The sequence below is a fragment of the Bombina bombina genome, chromosome 2 (genome assembly GCF_027579735.1).
Source record: "Bombina bombina isolate aBomBom1 chromosome 2, aBomBom1.pri, whole genome shotgun sequence".
Classification (NCBI taxonomy): Eukaryota; Metazoa; Chordata; class Amphibia; order Anura; family Bombinatoridae; genus Bombina; species Bombina bombina.
The window spans coordinates 1,252,987,407-1,252,999,776 of NC_069500.1; the positions used below are offsets into that span (position 1 = coordinate 1,252,987,407).

Genomic DNA, 12,370 nt, shown 5'->3' on the forward strand with positions numbered 1-12,370 from the left:
AGTGATGTGGGAGGCCAGGGGTTTAGGGGTTAATACTTTTATTTAGTTGCGGTGGGGTCTGGGAGCGGCGTAATAGGGGTTAATACTTTTATTTAGTTGCGGCGGGGTCCGGAGGAATAGGGGTTAATACTTTTATTTAGTTGTAGCTGGGTCCAGGAGCGGCGGAATAGGGGTTAATAATTTTATTTAGTTGCGGCGGGGTCCAGGAGCAGCGGGATAGGGGTTAAACATTTTAGTATAGTGGCAGCATTTAGTGACAGGGTATAAATAAAGTTGGTAAAAAGCCAAATAGCAGCGAGATCGATGACTGTTAGTTAACAACAGTTCGATACTCATTGCTCCTTACTTGTTGTGCGGCTTTTTGCCGGCTTTTTTTTATAAATATGGAGATCGTATTCAGGTCCGCGGCCACAATGTTAGGCGATGTTAGGCGAGTGTATTGGTGCTGTCGAATGGAACAAACGGCAAAAAGAGATTTACTGCACTATTATAAAAGGATATTAAATGTAAGATTTCTTCATATAGAGTCTCTCAGCACATGTAAAGAAAGGAGAAAAACAATGGTGCAATATTATCACAGTGTTAGTTATAAGTACTGATTAAAACCTACTCACATTCTTCTGAGCTGTAAACCCAGCTCTAAGTAAACACAGCCTGTGTTATAGTTGGAACTGACCTTTACTGGATACTTAAAATCAGCTTTATTAAAAACAAAGTAACAAGCAGTTTGGTCACAGTTCAGGGCAACAGAGATGCATATAAAACTTCCAAGATCCCCCAGTGAACTCCTTCCCTTGCTCTCAGGCTATGGGGGAGATTTAAATTAAGTCAAAAGAAAAAGAAGTAGCATTCCCAAAGCACTCACCAAAAAAATCAATATTCGCTAGACATGAATAAACTCTCACCCCACCACTGTAGGGACAAAGTATTAAAACTTAACTTTTAATAACACTTTAAAATACACAAACACACATTTAAAAACATCACTAACTAGGTTAAAAAACAAAAAAACATACACCTAGATTATGAGTTGTGCGTTATGAGTCAAATAGCTGCATTGTGGCCCTTAACACATCATTTTCCCTAACGCAGCCATTACAAGTCTGATTGGTATAGCTGTACCGCAAGCCTTTTAGCCTATAACGCAACGTCAGTACCGCACTGGTAAAAATTTATGTTTTATCATGGGACTCCCATGGCGCCGGTATTACGAGTTTTGCGGTGAGGCTAAAAAACAAGCGTTACAGCTTAAAACGTCAAGATCCGTAACGCCATCTAAGGTCAGTAGTTATGAGTTTTACGCTACAAAGCTGTAACATAAAACTCATAACTAATGTGTTAATAAGTACACTAACACCCATAAACTACCTATTAACCCCTAAACCGAGGCCCTCCCACATCGCAAATACTATAATAAATGTATTAACCCCTAATTTGCCGCTCCCGACATCGCCGCCACTAAGAAAATGTATTAACCCCTATTCCGCCGCTCCCTGACATTGTCACCACTATAATAAAGTTATTAACCCCTAAACCGCCGCCCTCCCGCATCGCAAACACTATTTAAATATTATTAACCCCTAATCTGCCGTCCGCCCACATCGCTCCCACTATAATAGTTATTAAGCCCTACATGGCCGCCACTATAATAAACCTATTAAACCTTAAACCGAAAGTCCCCCACAACTTTCAATAAACTAATTTAAACTAGTAACCCGTAACCCTAACTTTAACATAATTAAAATAGAGCTAAATTAAAGTTACAATGATTAACTAAAAAAACTATTAACCCCTAAACCGCCAGCCCCCCATTGCAACAACCTAAATTAAACTATATTAACCCCTATACCTAACCCTAATGTAACCCTAACCCTAACACCCCCTAACTTTAACATAATGAAATTAGATCTAAATTAAATTTACAATTATTAACTAAATAATTCCTATTTAAAACTACCGGTAAATACTTACCTGTGAAATAAAACCTAAGGTAGCTACAATATAACTAATAGTTACATTGTAGCTAGCTCAGGTTTTATTTTTATTTCACAGGTAAGTTTGTATTTATTTTAACTAGGTAGACTAGTTAGTAAATAGTTATTAACTATTTACTAACTACCTAGCTTAAATAAATACAAACGAACCTGTGAAATAAAACCTAACCTGCCTTAAACTAAAACCTAACATTACAAAAAAAAAAAAAAAATACCATTACAAAAAAAAAAAAATTATCCAAAAAAAATAAAGATTATTCCTATTCTAATACCCTTTAAAAAAAAACCCAACCCAAAATAAAAAAGCCTAATCTAGAATACACTATCAAGGGCTCTTAAAAGGGCATTTTGTAGGGCACTGCCCTAAGTTAAACAGCTCTTTTGCTTAAAAAAACAAAAAAAAAAAACACCCACTAAAAAAATACATTACACAAAATAACAAACAAATTATCAAAAATAAAAAAAATATTCATATTCTAATACCCATTAAAAAAAAAACACCCCAAAATAAAAAACCTAATCTAGAATAAACTACCAATGGCCCTTAAAATGGCTTTTTGCAGGGCATTGCCCTAAATAAATCAGCTCTGTTTATGAAATAGAAATACAAATACCCACTAGCATTACAAACCCCCAAACCCACAAAATAAAAAAAATAAAAAAAACTATCTTGAAAAACCTAAGCTACCCATTGCCCTGAAAAGGGCATTTGTATGGGCATTGCCCTTAAAAGAACATTTAGCTCTTTTACTGCCCAGACCCTAAACTAAAAAAAAAACCCTTAAAAAAGCCTAACACTAACCCCCTGACGATCTACTTACAGTTTTTGAAGTCCTGCTTGAACGATCTTCATCCCAGAGTTAAAGTCCTGATCCAGGCAGCGAGAAGTCTTCATCCAGACGGCCTCTTCAATCTTCATCCCGACAGTGAAGTCCTGATCCAAGCGGCGAGAAGTCTTCATCCAGGCGGCCACTTCAATCTTCATCTAGGCGACATCTTCTATCTTGATCCCGGAGGCATGGAGCGGGTCCATCCTGAAGACATCTGGCATGAAGCATCCTCTTCATACGGTTGCCGCTGTACACTGAATCTTCAATGCAAGGGACGCGATTCAAGATGGCATCCCTTGCATTCCTTTTTTTTTTGCCAGCTCTCCCCATTGATATCTATGGAGAAAGCGTGCACAAGCACATCAAATCAGCTCTTGTTTTTGGTGCTGTATGGAGCTCAAAATCTCCATATCACCCGCGCAAGCCGGGTTTTTGTAAACTTGTAATGGCAGCGCTATAGAGGATTAAATAACATATCTTTTGTTGCGTTCTTTACTTTCCCTATAGCGCTCAAAACTCGTAATCTAGGTGATAGGCAGGTATGGTCAGATACAAGTAAATCCTTATAGGACTATAATCCTGTTAACCTCAGTCCAGTACAAAGTGGGTAATTATCCCCATTGATCTGTGTTACACAAATACAAAAAGATCCCTTTCTATGGTCTACCGGTGACTCATAAGCCTCTTATCAGGAGCATAATGGGAGGGCGAACTGCTAAGCTCATGTGTAACTACCAGAGCAATTAGTTAAGAAAGCTGGGTTTTTCCGTACTAGCCTGGGTAAAAAAAAACATAGCATTTGTTTCACAAAACCATATTACCAAATAGGCATACAGATGTCCTCAATCAGGACCAAACCCTGCCTATAGGTGCCTGACACATGTTTCGCACTGAAGCTTTGACAAAGGCAAACTAGTTGTGGTAGATCACAGTTTAAATAGGTTACTCCAGCCTATCCAAGCTAGTCACCATTTTTCCAGCCAATAGAATTTTAAATCCAGTTTAAACCATTCACATTCCTTTTTAGCACAGTGATTCTAATTCAAGTGTTAACAGCTGATCACTCTTCATTGGTCCTAATACAAGACACATAGTATTATAGTTGTATTCACAACCTCACTATTCACAAAGGCATAATTGTATCAGTTCACCCATACCAATCATGTATTTAATGTCATATGTGTTTTAGTTTAAACATAGCTGAAAAGAGAATAATCTTCAATATCGTTCTTGAACATATTAAACCTCATCCCAGAACGTACTTGTAAATAAACTTTAGGGACAGGTAACAGCATATGCAATCTCAAGGGTGGTTTACCTAAGTTTTTATAGCAGTGAATTGTTCAACATCTCTTTTTTTAATCACAGATACTTATATGGTGATATAACTGCCCCAGAAGCTGCTGCACATCCGGACTATACACCCACTTTTAGTCCCATAATTCCTGTTACCCAATTGGTTGGGGGCTTGTTTTCCCTAAACCAATCACGCCCAACATACTTGTGAGTGGTATGCCTGACTGAGGCAAACGTTCCTTTAAAAATATCAATCAAGTACTCGCATACTCGTTACAGAAAAATGAGTTGTGGCTTTCACGTGATCAAACTCATATTAGATTTAACAAAATCTCCCCTTCAGTGTATTGTTAACGTGTATGCTAAGCATGACTATGTGTTATAAACATAGTAGCCATTCTTACGCTCTCTATCGCGCAATCAACAAGTTCATTTACAGCCTAGTGATATATCTGTTGTTTCTATTACCTGATCGGTTAGGGGCTTGTCTTCCCTGCACCAATCATAGTTTAACTAGTGAGGTGTATGTCTGGTAGGGTCCAGCATTTTTCAGGATCTATCGGTCAACTGCTCACAAGCTCATATCAGTCGGCTCAATAACTTATCACCTTGGGTTAGATCTGGATGATAGTTTATTTATGTCACATAATGCATACAAACCGCTCCATTGATTTAGCTCTGAAATTAGAGCACAGATTTAGTTCCATTCCAACCACCCATTCTATACATAAATGCCATATTGTTTAAACAAGAGTGGGGGTTTGAGATGCAATAACCATACATGAACTCCCAATTTCACAATGTACAAAAAAGTTATCAACAACCTACATCACGAGAAAACACTGCTCTTGGGCCCCTACTTATCAAGCCGTCGACTTTCTTGCATTCGACGGCACCAATACGCTCTCCTAAGATCGCCTAACATTGCGGCCGCGGACCTGAATACGTTCTCCAAAGTTACCAAAAAAGCTGTCAAAAAGCCGCGCACCAAGTACGGTGCGATGAGCAGTGGACTGTTGTTAACTAACAGTCATTGGTCTCGCTGCTCTTCGGCTTTTTTTCCAGCTTTCTTGGTACCCTGTCACTAAACACCCACACTATACTATACTGTTTACCCCCTATACCGCCGCTCCCGGACCCCGCCGCAACTCTAATGAATGTATTAACCCCTAAACCGCCGCTCCCGGACCCCGCCGCAACTAAATAAAGTTATTAACCCCTAAACCACCACTACCGGAGCCCACCACAACTCTAATAAATGTATTAACCCCTAAACCGCCGCTCCCGGAGCCCACCGCCACTTACATTATACATATTAACCCCTAATCTTCCGCCCCCTATACCGCCGCCACCTACATAAAGTTATTAACCCCTATCCTGCCGCTCCCAGACCCCGCCGCAACTAGATAAGGTGTTTAACCCCTAAACCGCCGCTCCCGGAGACCACCGCCACCTACATTATATTTATTAACCCCTAATCTGCCCCTCCTACACTGCCGCCACCTACATTATATTTATTAACCCCTAATCTGCCCCCCCTACACCGCCGCCAATATATTAAATGTATTAACCTCTAAACCTAAGTCTAACACTAACCCTAACACCCCCTAACTTAAATATAAATAAATTATTATTATTTAAAACTAAATACTTACCTATAAAATAAACCCTAAGATAGCTACAATATAACTAATAGTTACATTGTAGCTATCTTAGGATTTATTTTTATTTTACAGGTAGGTTTGTATTTATTTTAACTAGGTAGAATAGTTATTAAATAGTTATTAACAATTAAATAACTTCCTAGTTAAAATAAATACAAATATACCTGTAAAATGAAACCTAACCTAAGTTACAATTACACCTAACTACACTATATTTAAATAAATTAAGTAAACTAAATACAATTGAATACAATTAAAAACAATGATCTAAGGAAAGCGCTGAGAGACTGAGGTGGTCAGTGTCTCCCCTCCCGGGTGGGAGAGGCCCCCGGTGCGGGCCACGGTGCCGGGGGAAGGGATGACTCTGGACTCCATGATGGCCTGCTGCCTGAGTGAGGAGGTGAAGGAGTCCAAGAGAATCAACGCTGAAATCGAAAAGCAACTGAAGAGAGATAAAAGAGACGCAAGACGGGAGCTCAAATTGCTGCTTCTCGGTACAGGAGAAAGTGGGAAAAGCACTTTTATCAAACAGATGAGGATAATTGATGGCTCGGGTTATTCAGAGGAAGATCAGAATATCTTCACTTCCATGCAGTCCATGATTCGAGCCATGGAGACATTAAAAATTCTTTACAAGTTTGAGCAAAATAAGGCCAATGCCCTGCTGGTGCGTGAAGTTGATGTAGAAAAAATTTGCTCCTTCGAACAGCCATATGTGACTGCCATTATAAACCTGTGGAATGACCCAGGGATCCAGGAGTGCTATGACCGGCGGAGGGAATACCAACTATCAGACTCCACCAAGTATTACCTCTCCGATGTTGACCGTATTGCCATTCCGGGTTACCTGCCCACGCAACAGGATGTGCTGCGTGTCATAGTGCCAACCACGGGTATCATAGAATATCCTTTTGACCTGGAGAACATAATCTTCAGAATGGTGGATGTTGGGGGTCAGAGATCAGAGAGAAGAAAATGGATTCACTGTTTTGAGAATGTCACATCAATCATGTTCCTTGTAGCGCTTAGTGAATACGACCAGGTTCTTGTTGAGTCTGATAATGAGAACCGCATGGAGGAGAGCAAAGCCTTGTTTAGAACCATCATCACGTACCCCTGGTTTCAGAATTCCTCTGTTATCCTCTTTCTAAACAAAAAGGACCTGCTGGAGGATAAGATCATGTACTCCCACCTTGTAGACTACTTTCCAGAGTTTGATGGTCCTCAGAGGGATGCCACAACGGCCCGGGAGTTCATCTTGAAGATGTTTGTAGACCTGAATCCTGACAGCGACAAGATTATCTACTCTCATTTCACCTGCGCCACAGACACTGAAAACATCCGCTTTGTCTTTGCTGTAGGGGGTGGAAGATTAGGGGTTAATAAGTATAATGTAGGTGGCGGTGGGCTCCGGGAGCGGCAGTTTAGGGGTTAATAAGTTTTAGTTGCGGCGGGGTCCGGGAACGGCGGGATAGGGGTTCATAAGTTTTATTTAGTTGCGGCGGGGTCCGGGAGCGGCGGGATAGGGGTTAATAAGTTTTTATTTAGGTGAGGGTGGTGTCGGGGCGGCAGATTAGGGGTTAATAAGTATAATGTAGGTGGCGGCGGTGTAGGGGGGCAGATTAGTGTGTTAGGTGTAGACGTTCCTATAGGAATCAATGGGATATCGGGCAGCAGCGAACATAAGCTCTCGCTGCTTTTTGACTCCCATTGATTCCTATGGCATCCGCTGCCTCCAGGGCGGCGGATTGAAAACCAGGTACGCTGGGCCGGAATAGTGCCGAGCGTACCTAGTAGGAATTTGATAACTTCCAAAAGTAGTCAGATTGTGCCGAACTTGCGTTCGGAACATCTGTAGTGACGTAAGCATCGATCTGTGTCGGACTGAGTCCGGCGGATCGTATGTTACGTCACTAAATTCTACTTTTGCCGATCTGTAGGGTTTGATAACTAAGTGTCAGGGTTTTTTCCTTGTTTGTTTGCCATGTGCTGCTGGCAGCCATTTTACTCACCTCTCTTCCTGACTATGGTGCATTGTGGGGGCTGCTGCTTATTTCCTGCACTTCATTTTATGGCCAGACTGGTGTGCATCATCCATATGAGACAGGATGCAGTCTCAGAATTGTGATGTCATCACTTATTATTTAAAGGGCCTCTGTTCAGTATGCTTTGCCTTGTCTCTGACCTGTTTGTGAGAGTTCATGTTTATTACCTGGCTGCCTGACGTCCTTCCTGGTTCCTGATCCCTGGCTTGTTCCTGTCTCTGCTGTTTTCCTTGTTGCTGATTCCGGCTTGTCTGACTATTCGCTTTGACTTCTGACTCGGCTCGTCTGACTACCAGCTCTGGTTTTGACTCCTGGCTTGTTATTTGACTTGTGGACTTTTTATTATTTTTTGCTATTAATAAAAGGTGTGATTATTTTTGCACTTCTCGTCTCAGTCTGATTCCTGGCACCCTGACACTAAGGCGAATCAGGCTCGCCACAGATATGCTGCGGAATTCCAGTGTATTTGTGGGTGACGGCTTGATAAATAGCCTCAAGCAAGTGACTCAAATGAGTCCCACACAGGGCTTGTATGAAGTTCCAGCACTGCTGACAAAACCTTGTCTCCTCTTGTGACAACGACTGAACTGCAAGTTTTTCTATTGGACATTATATATATATATATAATAGTAGTCATCTATAAAAAATGCCCCATTAAAAGGGATATGAATCGCAAACATTTTCTTTTGTGATTCAGAATTCCTGTTATCCTCTTTCTAAACAAAAAGGACCTGCTGGAGGATAAGATCATGTACTCCCACCTTGTAGACTACTTTCCAGAGTTTGATGGTCCTCAGAGGGATGCCACAACGGCCCGGGAGTTCATCTTGAAGATGTTTGTAGACCTGAATCCTGACAGCGACAAGATTATCTACTCTCATTTCACCTGCGCCCCAGACACTGAAAACATCCGCTTTGTCTTTGCTGTAGGGGGTGGAAGATAAGGGGTTAATAAGTATAATGTAGGTGGCGGTGGGCTCCGGGAGCGGCAGTTTAGGGGTTAATAAGTTTTAGTTGCGGCGGGGTCCGGGAACGGCGGGATAGGGGTTCATAAGTTTTATTTAGTTGCGGCGGGGTCCGGGAGCGGCGGGATAGGGGTTAATAAGTTTTTATTTAGGTGAGGGTGGTGTCGGGGCGGCAGATTAGGGGTTAATAAGTATAATGTAGGTGGCGGCGGTGTAGGGGGGCAGATTAGTGTGTTAGGTGTAGACGTTCCTATAGGAATCAATGGGATATCGGGCAGCAGCGAACATAAGCTCTCGCTGCTTTTTGACTCCCATTGATTCCTATGGCATCCGCTGCCTCCAGGGCGGCGGATTGAAAACCAGGTACGCTGGGCCGGAATAGTGCCGAGCGTACCTAGTAGGAATTTGATAACTTCCAAAAGTAGTCAGATTGTGCCGAACTTGCGTTCGGAACATCTGTAGTGACGTAAGCATCGATCTGTGTCGGACTGAGTCCGGCGGATCGTATGTTACGTCACTAAATTCTACTTTTGCCGATCTGTAGGGTTTGATAACTAAGTGTCAGGGTTTTTTCCTTGTTTGTTTGCCATGTGCTGCTGGCAGCCATTTTACTCACCTCTCTTCCTGACTATGGTGCATTGTGGGGGCTGCTGCTTATTTCCTGCACTTCATTTTATGGCCAGACTGGTGTGCATCATCCATATGAGACAGGATGCAGTCTCAGAATTGTGATGTCATCACTTATTATTTAAAGGGCCTCTGTTCAGTATGCTTTGCCTTGTCTCTGACCTGTTTGTGAGAGTTCATGTTTATTACCTGGCTGCCTGACGTCCTTCCTGGTTCCTGATCCCTGGCTTGTTCCTGTCTCTGCTGTTTTCCTTGTTGCTGATTCCGGCTTGTCTGACTATTCGCTTTGACTTCTGACTCGGCTCGTCTGACTACCAGCTCTGGTTTTGACTCCTGGCTTGTTATTTGACTTGTGGACTTTTTATTATTTTTTGCTATTAATAAAAGGTGTGATTATTTTTGCACTTCTCGTCTCAGTCTGATTCCTGGCACCCTGACACTAAGGCGAATCAGGCTCGCCACAGATATGCTGCGGAATTCCAGTGTATTTGTGGGTGACGGCTTGATAAATAGCCTCAAGCAAGTGACTCAAATGAGTCCCACACAGGGCTTGTATGAAGTTCCAGCACTGCTGACAAAACCTTGTCTCCTCTTGTGACAACGACTGAACTGCAAGTTTTTCTATTGGACATTATATATATATATATAATAGTAGTCATCTATAAAAAATGCCCCATTAAAAGGGATATGAATCGCAAACATTTTCTTTTGTGATTCAGAATTCCTGTTATCCTCTTTCTAAACAAAAAGGACCTGCTGGAGGATAAGATCATGTACTCCCACCTTGTAGACTACTTTCCAGAGTTTGATGGTCCTCAGAGGGATGCCACAACGGCCCGGGAGTTCATCTTGAAGATGTTTGTAGACCTGAATCCTGACAGCGACAAGATTATCTACTCTCATTTCACCTGCGCCACAGACACTGAAAACATCCATTTTGTCTTTGCTGTAGGGGGTGGAAGATTAGGGGTTAATAAGTATAATGTAGGTGGCGGTGGGCTCCGGGAGCGGCGGTTTAGGGGTTAATAAGTTTTAGTTGCGGCGGGGTCCGGGAGCGGCGGGATAGGGGTTAATAAGTTTTATTTAGGTGGGGGTGGTGTCGGGGCGGCAGATTAGGGGTTAATAAGTATAATGTAGGTGGCGGCGGTGTAGGGGGGCAGATTAGTGTGTTAGGTGTAGACGTTCCTATAGGAATCAATGGGATATCGGGCAGCAGCGAACATAAGCTCTCGCTGCTTTTTGACTCCCATTGATTCCTATGGCATCCGCTGCCTCCAGGGCGGCGGATTGAAAACCAGGTACGCTGGGCCTGAATAGTGCCGAGCGTACCTAGTAGGAATTTGATAACTTCCAAAAGTAGTCAGATTGTGCCGAACTTGCGTTCGGAACATCTGTAGTGACGTAAGCATCGATCTGTGTCGGACTGAGTCCGGCGGATCGTATGTTACGTCACTAAATTCTACTTTTGCCGGTCTGTAGGGTTTGATAACTAAGTGTCAGGGTTTTTTCCTTGTTTGTTTGCCATGTGCTGCTGGCAGCCATTTTACTCACCTCTCTTCCTGACTATGGTGCATTGTGGGGGCTGCTGCTCATTTCCTGCACTTCATTTTATGGCCAGACTGGTGTGCATCAGCCATATGAGACAGGATGCAGTCTCAGAATTGTGATGTCATCACTTATTATTTAAAGGGCCTCTGTTCAGTATGCTTTGCCTTTGCATTGTCTCTGACCTGTTTGTGAGAGTTCATGTTTATTACCTGGCTGCCTGACGTCCTTCCTGGTTCCTGATCCCTGGCTTGTTCCTGTCTCTGCTGTTTTCCTTGTTGCTGATTCCGGCTTGTCTGACTATTTGCTTTGACTCCTGACTCGGCTCGTCTGACTACCAGCTCTGGTTTTGACTCCTGGCTTGTTATTTGACTTGTGGACTTTTTATTATTTTTTGCTATTAATAAAAGGTGTGATTATTTTTGCACTTCTCGTCTCAGTCTGATTCCTGGCACCCTGACACTAAGGCGAATCAGGCTCGCCACAGATATGCTGCGGAATTCCAGTGTATTTGTGGGTGACGGCTTGATAAATAGCCTCAAGCAAGTGACTCAAATGAGTCCCACACAGGGCTTGTATGAAGTTCCAGCACTGCTGACAAAACCTTGTCTCCTCTTGTGACAACGACTGAACTGCAAGTTTTTCTATTGGACATTATATATATATATATAATAGTAGTCATCTATAAAAAATGCCCCATTAAAAGGGATATGAATCGCAAACATTTTCTTTTGTGATTCAGATAGAACATACAATTTTAAAAACTTTCCAATTTACTACTATTATCAAAATTGCTTTGTTCCCATGATATTCTTTGTTGAAGAGATACCTAGGTAGGTGCAGTGAGCACTACATGGTAGGAAATATTGCTGCCCTCTAGTGCTCTTGCAAATGGATAACATTCTTGCAAAACTGCTGCCAAATAGTGCCCCAAACATGTGCATGCTCCTGAGCTTACATCCCTATTTTTCAACAATAGATACCAAGAGAACTAAGAAAATGTAATAATAGAAGTAAATTAGAAACTTGTTTAAAATACCATGCTCTATCTGAATTATAAAAGAAAATGTTTTGGTTTCATGTCCCTTTAAGAGTAAGGTCAGTAAGTCTTGTGCAGGACATTTTGGAAGCTGAGTTGTTTGTCAGGCGTCTCATAGAACAATAAAGGATGACTGAGATAAAACAGGCTGAAAAACCTTTTAGTTGTGAAACCAGTTATGCCGCCAGTGCCCCACCGTTGGTATTCCCCTCAGGCCATGCTGATTTAAACAGCTGATTGCATTAATGCTACATGCCGTTTTCATTTTCTTACACATGAACAGTTCTTTATTAGAAAACAATATCAGGCTAAATCATCTGTAAGCACTAGATTCCTGAACTCTTCGTATATAGTTTTTTCATTTT

The 12,370-nt window shown here is 41.9% G+C and overlaps 1 protein-coding gene across 1 annotated transcript; it reads left to right on the forward strand.

The window, feature by feature from the left end:
• The first annotated feature begins 6,118 nt into the window (after nucleotides 1-6,118).
• On the forward strand, nucleotides 6,119-8,773 carry LOC128647493 (guanine nucleotide-binding protein subunit alpha-11-like). Its single transcript, XM_053700278.1, has 2 exons — nucleotides 6,119-7,141; nucleotides 8,558-8,773. Exons 1-2 carry the CDS (start codon nucleotides 6,143-6,145, stop codon nucleotides 8,771-8,773), a joined length of 1,215 nt encoding a protein of 404 aa, XP_053556253.1. The 5' UTR covers nucleotides 6,119-6,142.
• Nucleotides 8,774-12,370: the final 3,597 nt, after the last annotated feature.